General features: G+C 38.8%; 1 protein-coding gene across 2 annotated transcripts; it reads right to left on the bottom strand.

Annotated features, from left to right (window-relative positions):
• Window positions 1-3,744: 3,744 nt before the first annotated feature.
• Window positions 3,745-19,782, bottom strand: MAT2B (methionine adenosyltransferase 2 non-catalytic beta subunit). Of its 2 annotated transcripts, none has more exons than XM_065873919.1 (7): window positions 17,356-17,454; window positions 11,572-11,766; window positions 10,129-10,243; window positions 9,787-9,939; window positions 6,738-6,931; window positions 5,404-5,517; window positions 3,745-4,881 (listed from the first exon to the last, which is right to left on the bottom strand). In XM_065873919.1, exons 1-7 carry the CDS (start codon window positions 17,416-17,418, stop codon window positions 4,711-4,713), a joined length of 1,005 nt encoding a protein of 334 aa, XP_065729991.1. In that variant the 5' UTR covers window positions 17,419-17,454; the 3' UTR covers window positions 3,745-4,710. The 2 variants fall into 2 exon arrangements, with proteins under 2 accessions (XP_065729991.1, XP_065729992.1); XM_065873920.1 differs by lacking the exon at window positions 17,356-17,454 and adding an exon at window positions 19,753-19,782 and having other exon boundaries at window positions 4,711-4,881.
• Between the last annotated feature and the right edge of the window lie 335 nt (window positions 19,783-20,117).

The following is a 20,117-nucleotide window of genomic DNA, read 5'->3' as shown; positions in this document are numbered from 1 at the left end:
GTGAGACAGTATAAGAAGAAAAAGAGATTATTCCCCACCCTTCAACATACCCAAGTGTTTGTCCTCTCCTGAATAAGTTTAGCATCTCATATTAAGATGTTTTGAAGCCTCTAAGTCAAGTTTACGTTTTAAAGGTAACTTTTTTTTTTTTAATGTAAGACGTGGATTTATTTAGAGAGAAACACATTCCACAGACAGAGTGTAGGCCATCTCAGAAGGCGAGAACGGCCTCAAAGGTAACATTTTTTGAGTTCTATAACAAAGTATGGAAACACTGGAATTGCCCAGTAACACGTAGTATGTTTTTCAAAAATTAGATTGGAGATGGAGACCACGGAAAGCAAACAATCGTGAGTGTGAGCTGAGCAATTTCACGGCCATCTTTTGATATAGATCATCTGCAAATAAATATATGAATTTTAATTTATCCAATTTCCAGATATACAAGTACATGCATATAAATTCACATATCTTGTCATCTGTGTGGCAAAATACAGAAAAGCAATTTCAGAAGTTGTTAGGCTAAACAGTTATAAAAATAATTTACATTATTTTCAATTTTTCAAAATTTTATTTCTAAATGTAAAAGTATGTTCATTGTAGCAAAGTACTACTAATGATATGGTTTTCAAAGAGATAGGATTTAATTTAGACTCCAACAGTAATTTATTCCAAAGGTTTTGCGATATTGGCAAGTTGGATGTTTCCTTCCTTCCTTCTGAAAGTAGCTAAAATGATTATTTCGTATTAAAACCCATGCAAAATAAGCAAATACTTTGAGGTAGGACAGTGTTAGTTTAAGCCTGTAACATAAAAATAGTCTGATTAGGGTGCATTCTTTTCCTCACACATTCAGGTCCATATCTCAAGGAGTATTCCTATTTTGGTAATGAATTTTTTTCTGAATTCATTCCTACTTCACAGACTGATACACATTCAAGACCTGTAGCATATACTTGTCATCTTATAGGTATACTCTGTGGACATACAACAGAATAGAAAATCCCACAAACTTGAAAGTTTTAGACAATGAGCTCACAAAAAGCATGCTCTAAAGATTCCACACAAATAACCGACTCACTTCGCTATACAGCAAAGACTGGCACAACACTGCAAATCAACTATAATTTAAAAAAAAAAGGCACAAGACTAAAGATTCCATACAATCAAAAGCACATCAGTAAGGGGGCTTCCTTGGTGGCGCAGTGGTTAAAAATCTGCCTGCCAATGCAGGAGACACGGGTTTGAGCCCTGGTCCAGGAAGATCCCACATGCCGCGGAGCAACAAAGCCATGAGCCACAACTACTGAAGCCCATGTGCCTAGAGCCCGTGCTCCACAAGAGAAGCCACTGCAATGGGAAGCCCACGCACCACAACGAAGAGTAGCCCCCGCTCGCCACAACTAGAGAAAGCCCACATGCAGCAACGAAGACCCAATGCAGCCAAAAATAAATTTAAAAAAATTTTTAAAAAGCACATCAGTAAGAAACTGATTAAAGAAACTGTGATTCACTTGATACAAGGGAATAAATGCAGCCATTAAAGATACCTAGATGCTTCTCTTTGGTGCTCTCCTGGTTCATGGTGGACTGCAGGGCTGCTGATGCAGTGCCTTGTGGGCTGCGAGAAGGTCCTCAACCAGGTGCAGTGGCCCACATGGTAACTGGCATCAGTGCCATGGCCCAGGGGTCAGGAACGCTCAACTGGCTCACAGAAGCCTGTGGGGTAAGGGGGGGAGCAGAGGGGACTCGGTGTGATCAGAAGAATGGCTCTTATAGTTGATATGAATGTTGAAAATAATGGGAGCTAGGTTTCTCATTGTCAGAGAAAGGAACTACAAATACGAGAAGAGGGAAGCTAAAATAAACCCTGTGGAGCAACATTAGAATTGGAGGCATTGATGTGAATCCATGATGTCAAAAATGTCAAGTCATGAAAGAGAAAAAAAGACTAAGGAACTATTCTAGACTGAAGCTGAAGCAAGATGGTAACAAATGCTATGAGTAATCCTAGATTGGACAGACTTACAAAGGACATCACTAGGACAACTGATGAAATGTGAATAGGGTCTATGAATTAGAGGATAATATTGTATCAATGTTAACTTCTTAACTTTGATGGTTACATTATGGGATATGTGGACATGTATTCTTACTTTTAAAAAACATACCTTAAGTTTATATACTAAGTAGGTGATTAGGCAACTTACTCTTAAATGGTTCAGGGAGGGACTTCCCTGGTGGCACAGTGGATAAGACTCCATACTCCCAAGGCAGAAGGCCCGGGTACGATCCCTGGTCAAGGAACTAGATCCCACATGCACACCGCAGCTAAGAGTTCACATGCCGCAACTAAGGAGCCAGCGAGCTGCAACTAAGGAGCCCACCTGCTGCAACTAAGACTCAGCACAACCAAATAAATAAATTTTTTTAACATAAAATATAATAAAATAAATGGTTCAGGGGAAAATACATGTATCCTGTGCGTATATGTAAAAGAAAGAAAGAGAAAATGATAGGAAAAATACAGCTAAATGCTGACAATTGGGGAATCTGGAAAAAGGGATTACAGGCATTCTGTATGGTATTATGGCAACTTTTCTGAGACTGAAATTTCAAAATGAATAGAAAAAAAAAGACATTCTTTGTAACTATATAAATTCTAAGGCATAGTAAATGAAAAACAAAAAAAACCACTAAGTGCAGAAAAATGTATGTTATGCTATGTAAATAAAGAAAGTATGGTGAGAGTATGAACACGAATACGTATGTCATGAGACTATATTCTGATATAGGTAGAATGCCTCTGAAAACATGCCAGAATCTTATCTACACTGGTTTCTTCCACAGATGGAAAGGTAAGTGGCTAGAGAAGGATGAGAAAGTTTTTTTACTCTGAAAATTTGAATTCTGTACTATGTGAAATGAAGTAACTTAAAAAGACAAGCCAGAATGCGTCAGTGGTTGCCAAATACAGCTGCCAGGCTGGCTACCTTAGAAGGACCTGGGGAACATTTAAAGCTACATTAGCAGGCATCAATTCCAGAAATTCTGTTTCAGTGGGTCCAGGATAGGGCTCAGATAGCGGTAAAATTTCCCTAGTTAATAATAAAACATAGCATGGTTTGGGAACTGCTGCTTTAATCAAATCACCCAGACTTGATGCTCTCTAAATCCCAAATTCTAAGTAAATTAGGAAATCAGAAACAAATACTTTTTGTCTAATGAGAAAATAAGATAATAATATCTAGGGAAAGAATACTCCACAAGTGAAATTGGAAATTCTGAAACCAGGATTTACACTGAATTCCAAATAGAAGCCAAGTCTCACTAGTTACTCTACCTTTCTGCTCCCTTATTAAGGACCAAAAATATTGTGGAGGCTAAGGCAACCTGAATATCACTTGGTATAGAAAACACATTCAAATACTCTGCATTCTTCAAAAGGAACATGCTATGTAAATCTATTACAAGAGTATATAGTTATTTACTTTCCATTAAAAAAAGTCAGTATGGGCTTCCCTGGCGGCACAGTGGTTGGGAGTCCGCCTGCCGATGCAGTGGACGTGGGTTCATGCCCCGGTCCGGGAAGATCCCACATGCCGCGGAGCGGCTGGGCCCGTGAGCCATGGCCACTGAGCCTGCGCGTCCGGAGCCTGTGTTCCGCAACAGGAGAGGCCACAACAGTGAGAGGCCCGCGTATGGCAAAAAAAAAAAAAAAGTCAGTGGACACAACAAGTAAACACAATATCTGTAACATTCTAGATTTCAAGTGGTATGTTCACCAGGGTTCATTTTATTATTGTTTTATATCTTAATGTATATTAACTATATTCTCTTATATGCATCAGATATTACATGATAAGAAGGTAATTGTAAAAAATTAGAGCAACAAAACAACAGTTCTGATATCTGGTCCTTACATTTAAAAAAGAGAAGTAAATACAAGAAAACTAAGCATTACCATGCCAGCAGTACATATTTATTATTATTCATGAATGGTCAAGACTTACAAGGCCCATTACTATTAGTATAACCACACATAAGAAATACCACTTAGTGACATGGAGTGAAAAGGACAGTTTCATATATATTAAAAAAATACATACACATACACACATTCTCTCTCTCAAAGGCTCACCATTCACTGCTACAAAAGCAGGAGGCATCAAGCGGCAGGAGTTCCGATATACATAACAAGTTGAAACATCTCAAGCATAAAAACTACACTTAAGTTGCAAAAATAAAGTTTCTTTCTTCAAACATTTTGATCTGAGCTCAAGCAAAGCAAATAATGAACACCAATGATTTTTTATACTATTTAACATACTTTAAAACATAAAAGGATCAACAGATACAAAAGTCCTGAAAATGTAGGGGTTATTTATAGGAATGAACAATGCATTTCATCCAAAAAAAGTCTACAGCAGATGTGTTTCATCCTGGCTCTCAAATATTTGAGAATCATAATTTACTATATTCAAACAGCAAGTTAAGCCAGAACAAAATGATAAACAGAAAACTCATTACTCCAAACAAGGCATTACTGCCCTTGGTTTCCTTAGACAGTTTCACTAGTGCAAGAGCATCATTTACCTGAAAGATCATGAGTCACAATTAAAGAGCACTCATACAAAACTATTTCCTTTTTTCTTTAAAAAGTGCCACATACTTGACTTCTCCTTTAAAAAAAACAACAACACACATACACTAATGAAAGACCGTTTGTCTCCATCTTTTGTCAATGAGGAAAGGCCAGAGTGATTCTTTGATTCCAATTCGAAATGGTGTTCGCTGGCCAATGCCTAAGGTCTCCAATTTGGAGCAATCAAGCTGAGCGTTTCTTGGACGTTGTGCTCCTAAGACAGGACTGTCAGTTATCTTTAAAACAAAAACAAAAAAATCAAAAATAAGAAGCCTCAGGCTGAAGTTTTACATTCGCTACTTCCCTTTGCCCTCTTGCCCTCAGTGCAAGAAATCAGATTTGATCCCTGGAAAAATAAATAAAATGTCCACCACAATCAAGACAATACTTTTTCTATAAACTTCACCAATACTCATGGGCTTCTTTATACATGGTAATTTAGAGAAAATTAACAATAGAAACTGCCAAAATACAAGCAAAGTTCACTTTGATTAGTACCAGAAAATAAAGTTATCCAAAACTTCCAAACAACAAGAAAAATGTTATCCATAGTACACACTGTAGTGGTAGACCTGGACTTCCAAACAGTAAGGTTAGCTTGGTTTTTTTTTCTTGCCCACGCCTCAAGGCTTGCAGGATCTTAGTTCCCCTACCAGGGATTGAACCTGTGCCCCCTGCAGTGGAAGCGCCAAGTCCTAACCACTGGACTGCCAGGGAATTCCCAGCAAGAAAGAAGGTTTTAAATGCCATGTACTTACCGGTCTTAAGTGGCTGCTGGGGAGGTTGAAGGTGTCTGCAATTGCACACGCCATTTCATACTTAGTCATCTGTTCATTGCCAGACCAGTGAAAGGTTCCCTTAATTGACGGATCCTGACAAGGACACAAAAAATTCAAAACGGTTTCAAACTTTTTGAGTTGAGTGGAATGGCAAGTTTGACGAGAAAACTAACTTAAAAAGGTTCAGGAAATAAAATGCATCGCTCCTTTCTGGAATGCTATACACAAGATATCTAAAATCAAATTCCTATAAATATCCCCAGCTAAACCAGAAAAGCAGTTTCTAGAATTTAGCCTTAAGAATTTTTTTAAATAAAAGTGTAAGTAGCTCCAATTTTATTTAGTGGGAATCCTAAAATGATTACAGATTTTTATGAAACACAGGCCAATTTAACAAGTATTTCCAACTATCCTAAGAAGCTAAAACCAAAACATAACAGAACCATTTTTCAAGATGAGCTAATCGGTTATAACATCGTTAAAGATTGTCATGGTACATATTATTTTTAAAAAATATACAAATTTTGATGTATTAAAAAAAGTCATGCTACTATTAATATTCTACAATAAATCAGTCTCTATCTTTCTTTCTGTGGATATTCTATTTTTTCAAATGCTTAAAATGAACTACTATTCAAATATCCAAAAACAATTACAAATTATTCTTACACTGGCTGAAATGATAAATCCCTATGTAGCTTCTTCTCTGCCACTACCTAAATCTTAAATAGACATTATTTAAGACAGTCTTCTTAAAAGACATTAGGAGATTATTTTGTTACCCAAAGAAAAATACAAGTTTTCAGTTATCTTGCAATAAGAGCATGACAGATGGGGTCTACAGTATTTGAGAAATAAAATCAAACGTAACAGCAGAATACTTTTATTATTCATAAATACAGCCTACTATCTGAACTACTTTTGTTTGGTGTCCTTGTTAAGTTTTTAAAAAGCACTTAGAGGGCTTCCCTGGTGGCGCAGTGGTTAGGAATCCGCCTGCCAATGCAGGGGACACGGGTTCGAGCCCTGGCCCAGGAAGATCCCACATGCTGTAGATCAACTAAGCCCATGAGCCACAACTACCGAGCCTTCGCTCTAGAGCCTGCGAGCCACAACTACTGAAGCCCGCGTGCCTAGAGCCCATGCTCTGCAACAAGAGAAGCCACTGCAATGAGAAGCCTGCGCACCGCAACAAAGAGTAGCCCCCGCTCACCGCAACTAGAGAAAGCCCGCACGCAGCAACGAAGACAAAACACAGCCAAAAATAAAAATAAATCAATAATAATAATTTAAAAAAGCACTTAGATTCTCACCAGCATCCTCTTCTCTGCTAACTGACGACACACAGTGGCCACATCTTTGACGTGTGTGGGGAACCGCTGCTGCCAGTGGTCCATGTTCGCAGACTTGTTGCTGAACTGCACTTTATCAAACATAACAGTCACGGCGCTTTCCTCAAGCTTTTCAACTTCTCCATACAGAACAGGAATTCTCAAAACAGCAGCTCCTAGAGAGTAATAAAAGCAGGTAATACTTCAAAGCTGACTGGTTCTTAAGTCTTGCTATAAGATCAAACTGTGCAGATTTAAACGACATCATCGCAGAAAACTTGCAATATACCAAAATGACACAGCTCACCTATTTAACAAATGTGATCCTGAGTATTTTTAAGTGTCTCTGTCATGTGGGTTATTTTTTATAATTATATTAATTAATTTCTTCATTATTGTGGCCATTAAAAATAAAACTGATCATGACAACTAAATGCAACAAGTGATCCTTGATTGTACCTAAAAAATAAATGCGATAAAGGACATTACTGGGACAAAATTCCTACACAGACTGTATTGTATTAATGTTAAATTTTCTAAGTGTGATAACTGCATCGTAATTATGTGAAGAACATCCTTGTTGAAGATACACAGTGAAGTATTTCAGAGTGAAGTTCAACTAATTCTCTACGAGTTCAGGAAGAAAAGAGTGTACATATAAAACACGTGGCAAAACATTAACAACTGGTGAATCTATATAAATGGTATATGAGTGTTCACCACATAGTCCTTGAAAACACTGACTAAGGAATTATGAAGTATTTCGATTTTATGTTGGTCAATACTGAGGGGTTACAACAGATTAAATAATTAACGCTTTAACTGAAATTTTAAAAAAACTATTTAAAATTAAATTAACTTATTGTGCAGCTGCAGACGACCTTTGAACAACACAGGTTTGAACTGTGGCATCCATTTTTTTTTTTTTTTTTTGCGGTATGCGGGCCTCTCACTGCTGTGGCCTCTTCCGTTGCAGAGCACAGGCTCCGGACGCACAGGCTCAGCGGCCATGGCTCACGGGCCCAGCCGCTCCATGGCATGCGGGATCCTCCCAGACCGGGGCACAAACCCGTGTCCCCTGCATCGGCAGGCGGACTCCCAACCACTGCGCCACCAGGAAAGCCCTGTGGCATCCATTTATATGTGGATTTTTTTCATGTAGCACATCATGTACAAGACTTGAAGTGGACAGCCTATCCTTACATAGGCATAAGGTGAGTGACCTTTAATATAAAATTAATAACGTGTTAGTTTTCTTACTGTTTTATAACTTTGTTTTCCAAGAGTTACATTACCATACAGCATGCCTCTCTCTCATAATTGGAGCAACTCTGTTATCAGTCTACCACACAGGTAAGTGGTTTTAGAAAAAAATATACCAGTATTTCTAACACTGTATTATGAATATGACTGTAATACTGTATATGCCATTTAAATTTTACAAAGATTCATTCATTAGTGTATAGGCTAGGCTACCATGAAACAATCATATCGATTACACTAGGCTACCATAAAGCAATCATATTACTGCTTCTTCCTTATCAACGCCTGAATCATACCTGTAAATAATTACAAATTTCTCCTCACACTGTCTTTTCATTTTTGATGTGTAGTGTTAGTAATACGTGTAACATCTATAGTGTTTTGTATCATATAAGACAACAATGGGAGTACCCTGGTGGCGCAGTGGTTAAGAATCCGCCTGCCAGTGCAGGGGACACAGGTTGGATTCCTGGTCCAGGAAGATCCCACATGCCATGGAGCAACTAAACCCATGCACCATAACTACTGAGCCTGCACTCCAGAGCCTGCAAGCCACAACTACTGAGCCCATGTGCCACAACTACTGAAGCCCACACGCCTAGAGCCTGTGCTCCGCAATCAGAGAAGCCACTGCAATAAGCCTGCGCACCGCAACGAAAAGTAGCCCCTGCTCACTGCAACTAGAGACAGCCCACATGCAGCAACGAAGATCCAACACAGCCAAGAAAGAGAGAGAGAGAGACAGAGAGAGAGAGGGAGAGACAGAGAGAGAGAGAGAGAGAGAAGAAAGGAAAGGTTAAAGACGTGACTGTCCTGGGAATTATATTTTAAAAAAATACATATAACACACAAAATATGTGTAAATCGATTGTTTATGTTTTAGTAAGGCTTCAGTCAATAGTAGGCTGTGAGTAAGTCTTCGAGGAGTAAATGGATTTCCCACTATGCAGGGATTGGCAACCCTAATCCCTGCACTGTCCAAGGGTCAGCTATATATTGATAATATATTCAAGGATGATTTCCGAAGGATAATTTATAACACACACAAAAAAAACCCAAATGTGTTAGTATGTATATATACTAGGGGATGCTTCTCAGGGATGTAGTACAGTCTGAGGCAGGAGTTTTAGTGCAGGGGATCATTAAGTCAAATATTATGCAGCTACTGATATGAAAAAGATATTCCAGAGATGGTTCCTTAAGAACTGAAATGCATGTACATGGGGAGAGAAAAACCAGGTTACAAAACAACATGCACACAGGTTTAAAAATCCAAAAAAATACTTCCATACATAAGCACAGTTGGTGCTTCTCTCTCTGAGGGAGTATTGAGAGAACTCTTTACAATTTTAAATGTTTTTAAAAACCTTTTCAAGGAGGGTATACTTTTTATAATCAGTACATTTATGTTTGCGTATATATACACAAACACACAAGAAAAACCATACAAATAACAGAATACCGCAATCCAAGAAAAATGATATTGACCTGGTTTTTGAAAGATTACAAAAATTTGTACTGTATGATTTGTTTTCTTTAATGATATTCCTGTACCCACTGATACTGGAAAAAGTCTGGAAGGATTCATAAATTCTTCAGGATTTCGAGAATTCTTGTTTTTCTTTTTTATTAACTGCATTCCCTAGTTTTTCTCCAATGATTTATGTTCCTTGACTAATTTTTTTTAATTAGAAACATATATATACATCATAAACAGAAAGGAATCCTCAAAAGCAGTCACGTACGGGGCTAAAGAGATGTGTCTTACCTAAATTGTTCTCCAGGACAGCCCTTTCTCCTTCTAATTTTGTTTTGCCATATAGATTTAGGGGACTTGGTATGTCTTCCTCTCTATAAGGTGGGTTTGTTCCATCAAAAACATAATCGGAGCTAATGTAGATCAGAAATGCTCCAACTGCAGCTACAAAAAAAAAAAAAAGAAAGAAAAGAATCTATTAAATTACTACATGATATTACTGTTTCCTGGAATTTGTAACAGCTTATTCATCATATATATAACAAATCTTTTATAAACCATCTAAAAAGTTTAATCTGTACAAACTCAGCGATCACTCAATATCTTACGAAGATTTTGTAAAGACATCACTACCTGCTTCCTTTGCTAAGTTCCCAGAAGCATCCACATTAAGTTGAGAAGCAGCATCCGGCTGATTTTCGACAACATCTGGCCTTCTCTCTGCTGCACAATGTACTATGACATGGGGCTGGGAGTTCAGCATTGATGTGTTTTTAACCCAAAAAGGAATAAAACAGAAGAACTGTAGCCTTCCAACAGTAAATCAATTCATAGAAAATGTTTATTAAATCGACATTCCTTCAACTAAAGAATCATTGTAATTTTTAATGTAGTTTTGTCACACTTCCCTTTTTCAACGTTCAAACTTCCTGAAAGGCAAAGAGCAATTTAGCAATCCCCAGGCAAAATCAGACACAACTCTTGTTGACAACCATGCTTTTAAATCAAAAGAAGCTTCATCCCCCTAATCTGGGTGGGAGAAAAGAGCGATCATTTATGGAATTAACATGATCTAAACACTTAATAAGTCTATGGTAAAGGGAGAGGAATATCAATTGCAAATTAAATTCATAAATTCCAATCTCTTAAACCAGTCATTTAAAGATTAACCATCCATAAAACTTGTATTCCCAGTTGAGCATCTAAGTATGCCACTTATACGCGAAGCACCCTGCGAGAAGCAAGGATTTCACAATCTAATGCAAAAGACAGATATGTAAAGAGACTGTTTCAATATCATATGACCTATATCAGGACAGAGGAATGCAGAGGGTCCTTTGTAGAGAAGGGGCACCTACTTCCCAGAGGAGCTGAGTAAGAGCTAAGATTTGGGAAGATCAGTGACATGCAGGGCTCGTGTACCCACTCACCCAACTTCCTCCTTCTCAGCAATTGCTTGAGGAAGCATGATCTGAGAGCTGTTTTCCAACTTAAATGTGCATAAGCTGGGATGGTTCTTAAAATGTAGATCCCAGGCCCCACCACACACTTATTGAACGAAAATCTCTCAGAGTGAAACCTAAGAACAAGTTTCCCAAGTGATTCTGATTTTCCTTGGATCATATTTTTAGAAAGAACCTGAACTTCTGATTTGATCAGAGGTGTAACAGAATCTAAATTTTTCTGTAAGTCTTCTGTGACCATCGCCAACAAGTGGCTTAACCACTCTTGCCTTTGTGATCTCTAAAATGCAAATGAGAATATTTTGCAGTGTTGTAAGGTTTACAGATAATATTAAGAAAGGATTTGCATAGAAAGTAGTACTTAGAAGAATACTTCACAAACGTAAGCATTTTACAAAATGCTTCATTTTCTGCCTTTTGTCAACCTATGTCTCAACCTAATCTTTTATAAGGATGACATATTCTTATCCACGCCAAAAAAAAGTGCAGTATATATTATTGTCGCTTAATATGTTAGAGCTTTAAGTACAGTAACTTCCTTGAGAACAAGAGCATTTTTCAAGTCATCCAGACAATTATTAATAGTTAACTTATGTGTTAAAATAAACCATACCTGAAAATCATAAATGATGTGATGAACTGCATTAGAATCCAAGAGATTAACCTGCTCAAATTTTGGTCTTGCTCTTCTAAAACCACAGCCAACTGCATGCCAATTATTCTGTTGAAATTCTTTGTAAACAGCTCTGCCAAGAAGCCCAGTGGCACCAGTAATCAGAACCCGCCTGTTGGGGATGTTAACTTCCTCCTAAACGTGAAGCAGGTGTAAAAGGATTGTTTAATTTGAAAATAGTCTCTCAACGAAATCAGCCACCATCTTCATTCACTAAATATTTCAAGTCTTAATTGTATACTTCCTTTCCCATATCTATAAGCCAATTCTTAAGTTAGAACAAAGATTAATCAAAATGCATGGGTTAAGTGTGTCACTTAAGAAAAAGTTTTGCCAGGGAGAAACTGAGCTCGTGCGCCACAACTACTGAGCCTGCACTCTAGAACCCGAGAGCCACAACTACTGAAGCCTGTGCACCTAGAGCCCGTGCTCCGCAACAAGAGAAGCCACTGCAGTGAGAAGCCCGCGCACTGCAACGGAGAGCAGCCCCCGCTCACCGCAGCTAGAGAAAGCCCGCGTGCAGCAACGATGACCCAATGCAGCCAAAAATAAAAAATAAATTTATTTTTAAAAAGTTTTAATAATCTTACGCAAGAAAAAGAACCTAAGATGATACTGCAAGGAATCACCTAGTCAAATAGATTTAGATTTCCTGTGGTAATAATGGAAAAGCTTATTTTTACGATCAGTGATGTCCAAATTAGTAAAAAAACAGCAATTACGTTCTTCCGTTTACAAAAACGCAGTTAGTTCTAAGCTTACTTACTTTATGGCCTGATTAAATACTGGGGCTATGTTCTGCTGATATGTTTCCAAATTGACATTTCTGGTCTTCAGTTTTTAATCTCAAGGTTTTTTTCAAATCTCATTGACTTTATCATACTGTGATAGGTCTAAATTAGAGAATTCACATTTCACAGGAATTTATGTAGAAGAAAAATAAATTTGGTCCTTATAGCACTAACATTCTTTCTAAGTTTAACCAAACTGGTAAATATATTCCTGCATTAACTCTTCTTTTTTTTGTAAATACTTTCATTTGTATCATTTTTTTAGATTCCACATCATATAACATTCTTTTTTTAAACTTTATTTTTTATACAGCATGTTCTTATTAGTTACCTATTTTATACATGTTAGTGTATATATGTCAATCCCAATCTCCCAATTCATACCACCACCACTATCCATATTCTTGCATTAACTCTTAATTTACCTATTTAGACCAGTTAAAACAAATAAACAAAGATAGAGGAACTGGTCTGTGCTGCTATTGTGAAAGGAAAAATTCCTCACACACTGAAATTAAAAAGGAACTACTATTTAAGAAACAATTTAAGCTCTATGTTTACATAGAACTTTCCCTTCTTCCCAAGATAGGCAACACCGAATTTCCTCATACTCTTGAATTAAGTCAACATTTACTATTAAAAAACAACAAAAAGTTTTATTAAATTTTATCAACTTGAGGCCTTTTAAATTTCAAATGTTGTTATAGTCACCTAATTCTGAGCTGTCAAAAATCTTAAATATGCACACAATAACCTTTTTTGTGCACACAAAAATACTTTTTTTTCCTAGCCCTCAATTCAGCTAACTTAGAAGGCTAAACATTTTTTTTAAAAAAGGCCACCCAAATCAAGTATTTCTATCATATGAAACACCTGAAATGAAAGGGTTGACAGAGACAGTACAAAGATATTTTTTCCTTAGTTCAACCAATTTCAAGACATTTTAGATGTTAGAGAAAAATTCATCTATGCTCTCTGTTGCAAAACTTGCCTCTAAGCCAAATGATCTATAAAAACAAGGATTTCAGCCAGCAAAATATTTTCTTTGAATTTCTGGCAAGAAAACAACTCTACAAAGATTCTAATTGTAAAGAGGTTAAAACATGTCAAGTCTCGTAGAGATACGATCAGAAAACAATTTACACAGGATAAAGATCCCTGGGAAAATACTATAACAGAGCTATGATCTGGTTTCTTCTAAGTTTCTCACTTCACTCTAAAGAAGGAAAGGAATAGACAAGAGTTCTTAGATCAGTGGTTCACAGGCTTTATTCGCTGAGGACAGGAATCGACTGGAAGGCTTTCAGATCAAGTAGATTTGGAATGAGGCCTCGTAATTTGCCTTTGTAACAAGTTTCCAGGTGCCGATGCTGGTGATTTGGAAACTGAATTTTGAGAACTCCAGGAAAGTCACAAGACCTTCCTAAAGATAGCTCTCAATCAAAGAAGTCAAAAAACTGCCATCTGCCTTTCTAGCAGCGACAACATCTTTCCCATTTTCCCCCTTAAAAAGGAAAACTAGAAGAAGTAGTTAAAGAACAAGCATCATGCTTGCAGTAACCACAAAATTCTTAAACAGTAAAATAAGATCTCTAGGTACTTCACTGATTGTGTGAAGCACATTTTTTCCTCATTTATCATCTCTGTTAAATGAATGAAATAAAGATGGTTTGGCAGTGTTTTTTTTGCTTTTTAGTGCATCTTAAAATAAGAGCCCAGATAATCTTATAATTGAGAGCATCTTAGATTTGATGAAATACAGTATTAAGTTACAAGCACAGCAATGCTCTTTAGGGAATATAATACCACTTAACTTTAAAAAAGGATGGGGGTTGCATGGAAAAAATACAACCTTACATCCTTATACCCTGGGATAATATGTAAGGTCCCTGGAAGAAAATATGAAACAGTCCGTGTTACCTAGTGGTCAGATGTCAATGCTCAAGAATTTTCTACGTTAAAAGAGCAGAGATGGGGCTTCCCTGGTGGCGCAGTGGTTGACAGTCCGCCTGCCGATGCAGGGGACACGGGTTCGTGCCCCGGCCCGGGAAGATCCCACATGCCGCGGAGCGTCTGGGCCTGTGAGCCATGGCCGCTGAGCCTGCGCTCCGCAACGGGAGAGGCCACAACAGGGAGAGGCCCGCATACCGCAAAAAAAAAAAAAGAGCAGAGATCTAAAGTACAAGCATTTTCTGAAACAAACGATTCTGCACAATCTTATATGTGAAAACTATCATGTGTTATATAAACCTACATCATACCTTTTGACCACAGGAGGAGTCCTATTAGACAGGCAGGGCAGATATCACTTCCGAAGTGAGGAACCTTGTCTACAGATGTTAAAGGTCTTGCCCAGAGTAAAAGGGAAAAGGTTGGAAACAGAACTTGGGCCCTTTTGCTTCTATCATCCAGCCAAATACATACTGAGTTTTGTCTCAATCCTTTGAACTTATACTCGGTTTCATGATGATTAACCACACTCTGTGGCATTGAGAAGTTACTCCATCTCTATTGATCTAACTGCCACACTCTGTGGCATTGAGAAGTGATTCCATCTCTATTGATCTAACTCCCACACTCTGTGGCATTGAGAAGTGACTCCATCTCTATTGATCTAACTCCTCACTGGTGAAATGAGGCATTTGGACAAGATGCCTAAGGCTCTTCCAGCTTTACAGTCCTACAATTCCATATTATCCTTACCACAGAGGGATCTGAATAGAGTGAAAGAAGGTTCATTTACTTAAAGTAACTTATCCTCTTTTCATATAGTTCTCTCTAGAGACTCAATGAGCACCTTTTGTCACCAGTATACAAGCCCAACAAGATGTTTTCATTTGGACTGCAAGTTTATTGGTGGTTAGCAAATAAAATACACATCACTCTGAAATTAAAAGAGGCCAAACAAAACTATCTCTTCTATATTTGACTCTACCTGAAGCTTCTTAAAACACACTATTTTGATTTTTTTCTTTTTAAAAGAGGAGAAATAGTCCTCTAAAAATTATTTTGGACCATTAGTCTGTAAATTACTTTAGTTCTACAAAACACAGGAATGTCCAAACACTTCAAGGAACTCTGAATAGAGGAACAAAAAGCTGTCTAGTTAACCCAAAGAATAATTAAGAGTTGAAGATACTCTGTCTGCCTGAAAAGTCTATTTTGCAATTTTTATTCTTATGGGTCAGGAATATTAAACACCACTTTAAGTTGCCCTGAACATATGTGCCTCTTATCCTATAAACTCTTAGATGTACAGAATTCAGTAACTTCAGGTGGCCAGATTTACAGACACCCCCCCCACAAAAAAAAAAAAAAAAACTTGAAAAAGTAAACACATATAAATAAATGAAGTGCTGTAGCTCTTACTACGCCATCAAATCAAATAATACCAAACTGTACAGGTAAAGGAAGATAAATGGCTCTTTCAAAATGGTCTAAACAGTACTCTGGAACAGAGGTTTCTACTTTAGCACACTTGGATTAACTTCTACTAAAAAATGTCCTAGAAAAAGTCAAGAGTGAAACAAAACAAGTGTCTAAAGAGGGATCTTCTTAAATGTTAGTGGTAAATGTAATTATACTTTGCTATTTTTAGAACCTCTTCAATTTGGCAAAGCTTCACACTGATTTATATGATTCTTACAACATTCCCCTTGAGGCAGATCTTTGAGGAGATACTCCTGGACTTTAAAAAACTTTAGATACCTAGGTGACACTTGTCTAACTCCTACTGGCATCCTATTGTACCCCACAGCCAGTATTATTAACAGGAACCACTACAGTCTATTTCTCAGACATAAACTATAAGACACGAGCAAGTTTTAATTCCGGTTTTGAGAGCAGCAAATATGTGCCAAGCTTTTGGTTGTGCAATTTTACTGAAGGAAAATCCATTTTCATTAGTCTACTGAACTCCTACTGTGAAAACTGATTAAGCTGTATATACATACATGTGCGCATATACACTGACATAAACAAACAGTATGTAACATTACAGTACTCAGCATTGTTTGGGGTACACAGGAACAAAAGAGAGGTTTAAATTGCCCATTATTCTAACCTTACCCCCCAAATACCAAAACGATTTGAAACACTAAATCTGCCATATTTTGAAGGTGTAAGAATTCTGCATAATCAAAATAGCCATCACCTATGTCCTCTCTTATATCCTTAAGATATATTGGCCTGGGCATTAACATCTTCCTATACCCAGTGCTAGATACACTCTGTGGACTGATGAATGCTGGGGGGCCTGGAATTAAACAGGAGAGAATGGAGGCTCTCCAAACACAGTAGTAGCTTTCGTTTATGCAACCTCCGTAGTGGTTCAAATAGATCTGTATTTGAATCCCGGCTGCAATCTTACTGAATGAACTTGGGCCAAGGACTCGCCCTCTAAGCCTCAATTTTCTTATCTGTAAAATAGAACAAAACGAGTATGTCATAAATATGAGAACTAAAGTAAATAATGCATGTAAAGTGCGTAACACAGTGACGAGTTCAGTAACTTTTCAACTCCAATCCTGTTATTATTTCTGAAAAGCCACCTGGCCCCTTCTTTCTTAGAGATACGAACTGTTAAGACCAAAAGATACGAACAAAGGATGAAAAAGAAATTTAGAAATAATCAAAATTGAAACAGGTCTAAAAACCCCTCTCTGTTCCCGAGAGGGGAGACAGGAGAGTCGAAACTGAAACCCGACCTACTCTTTTCCCGTCACAGCGACTGAAAAAGAAAACACAGAAGGGTGTGCACCGAAGTAAACAAACTCGGCGGCGCCGCCCTCGCCGCCCGGGGCCTCCGACTCCGGCAGGAGGCGTCTGGAAAACCACTCGAGCGCCCGCTGCAAGACTCGTCCCCCTCCGCGCACTCAGTTCCTACGAGACGCACCTCTCCTCCCCGCCCCAAGACCCGGGCCGACTCCCTCACCTCCACCAAACGGCAGTTCCCGGGAACAAAGTGAATAGAGAGCTCCTTCTCCCGCCCCACCATGCCCGCCGTTTTGGCGCCGCCGCCGCAGCGACCGCCACTTCCCCCAGCCCAAGATCGCCGCGGTCCGCAGCTCTAAAGCCCTCGGCCCGCCTCCCCTAGGTCCGGGCCAGCCCCCGCTCACCGCTTCCGGCTTCCGCCGCCAAGACCGCGCCCCTTGATTGGCCACGCTCCGCCGACGCCCCAGAAAGGGGACTGGCGCGCTCTGGACGCTCCCAGCCCACGCGCCAACTCTTAAAGGGAAACAAAGGCCCTGGTCTTAAGCAAGGAATGCGAGTTTTGTTTTGGGGCCGGGGGCGGGGGTGGGGGGGAAGGAGGAGTTGTTTATTTTGTGTGTTTTTCCTTCTCGACTAGGTAAGGATTGAATTGGATCGCCTAGACTTGAGCAGTGCATAAGAATCTACTGCATAAGAATCTACTGGGCACGTAATACATAAAGTGGGATAAAATAGTTTAAAGTCATGGTGGGAGGGGGGAGGCGGGGGGTGAGGGGGAGGGGAGGAAGCACAATGGACCTGTGTCTCTAGAGCATTAAGAGTGTTTGAGAGATTTAGAAAGACACTGGAATAAAAATGAAACTGTTGGTATCTGAGTCATTAACACCCCAAGAACCCATTTGTCTTTCCGGGATGCTAAGAAGTAGTACGTGTGAAATTCCAAAGATCTCAAACTAATTTTGACTAGTTAAAAATAAAAAGATGTGGGAGGCTGGGGGATGAATTATTTGGGTACCTCTTCCAAACGCAGATTCTCGGACTTTACCAGTATTTGCAGAATGAGCTGTGGTAGTAGAGCCTGGGACTTCTGGTAGATTTAACGGGAGTCCAGATCAGCCCTTGAGAAGCACCACCTTACAGGCTGCAGCGTCGGACTACACGAGCCGAACCTCCGCTACCAAGGAAAATTAAAGGAACCAGGGGAATATAGTAATACCGAACCTTCTACCACCTGGATCGCGCTTTTTTAAAGTGACAAAGACAGCTCTAAGCGTTGAGGCTGACCTAGCACTTAATTGCAACTGATTTCTCTTCCAGTTCAAACCCGAAAAGCCCCCCGCCAGCCGAGATGCTTATGAAATTTACTCGGCGGGTGGGGGGGAACCAGAGCATGGACCGCATAGGTTTGGCCAACTTTCCACCGAACAGTCTTGAGCGTTCTTGTCCAGGTATACGGGATACCAAGACCTTAAAAGTCGCCCGCAAACGTGATTACTGTTTGGATCTTTCTAAAACGACATTATTTTCATAAACCTTTTTTTGGTTTAATCTTAGAGCTCAACGCTAAGCAGCCTTTAAAAATTTTTTTCCCCATCTGAGTCCCGTGACTTTCCTTCCTACCCAACCCCCAACAAGAACTCATTTCCTTATTTGCATAAGCATAAAGTTTCTTTAGAACAGTAACAGAAGATAGCCTGAGGCCCCCCACTTCTCAATTTTTGTTTTAATCCAGGCTGTTAATCAATTTAGCATTACTTAGAGTCCTTGAGAGGAATGCCCCAAACACTAAACCATGCATAATCTGCAAACAACAAAGAAAATGTGTGGGTGGGTTTTGGGGGAGCGGTTTCAAGATCCTCTTGATCCTCCTCTCTTTAAGGAGCGGGAATTTTTGTGAAGTTTCTAGTTGCAACGTGTGATGCAGTCTGATCTTTCCAGGAAAAAAACAAAAATGTGTTCAACGCGAAAACGGTTTAAGGTCATGCATATGCAATTAGCATTTTGAGTCTCAGAGCAGCTTTATCTAGAGTGAGGAACAAATAGACTTTACTTGCCTGCGTTTGAGGATCTGGTTTCATGTTTGCCAGATAAAACGTGGGTATGGTTCCAGGGGCACATGTTCGTGTATGGGTTTTAATCATTCTTTTTAAAAATGGAAGTTTCTTTGTGAATAAAAACGCCACTGTTATACAGACAATATCCAAGTTCCTGTGGTGGCTAAGTCTATAAATTTAACGACAGCAATCTGGAGATAAAAGTTAGGTTAGCAGATTCATTTCATGCCAAGACAAAGAAAGGCTGGAGCACACAACTATAGATAAAAATCGTTATTTATATAGAACCTTCACCTACATCACTGCATTTAATCTGGTAAATGAAACTGCTGTTCTGTTTTGGATTTTATTTTTGTCAATTGAGACTTAGCTGAGCTCTCCATACAGCGTCAATAATTAAAGTTGCTTTATTATTCCAAGTCCCAAAGTTACACGTTTTAAAGAAATGAATGACTTTTATTTGTTTTTTTACACACCCTTTCGGCTTTTACCAGACCTTCATTGGGATTCTTTTAAAGAAACTCTTAACTCCAGAATGCTTCTTTTCTTGAATAGCTAACTCTTACCTGTTCCATGTTCTCCGGCATTTCAGGCATGATTCCAAAATTATCTCAAGAAAAAGATTTAAGATGGGTCTCTGCCTCTGCCTCCTCGGGCTGGGTCTTTGTTCTGCCTGCAGAGAGCGCAGGCACGCGAAAACGTGAGCCACAGCTTCACTCGACCTTTGAAATTAGCATTTTGAGTCCAATCCCAGAATCTCGTGCAGTTTTCCACACTGCAGTAAACTGGCAGCTGATTCCCCGTGGCAATCTTGAAAATACCCAATGAGAAGTTTCATGTTTTATTGCCAGCCAAATGAAGGTCCATTATCAAAACCATTAGGAAAAACAACTTTTTTTTTTTTTAAGAAATAAAGATGTAACAACAAAAA

The sequence above is a fragment of the Phocoena phocoena genome, chromosome 3 (assembly GCF_963924675.1).
Source record: "Phocoena phocoena chromosome 3, mPhoPho1.1, whole genome shotgun sequence".
Classification (NCBI taxonomy): Eukaryota; Metazoa; Chordata; class Mammalia; order Artiodactyla; family Phocoenidae; genus Phocoena; species Phocoena phocoena.
This window is presented reverse-complemented; position numbering and strand designations above follow the sequence as displayed.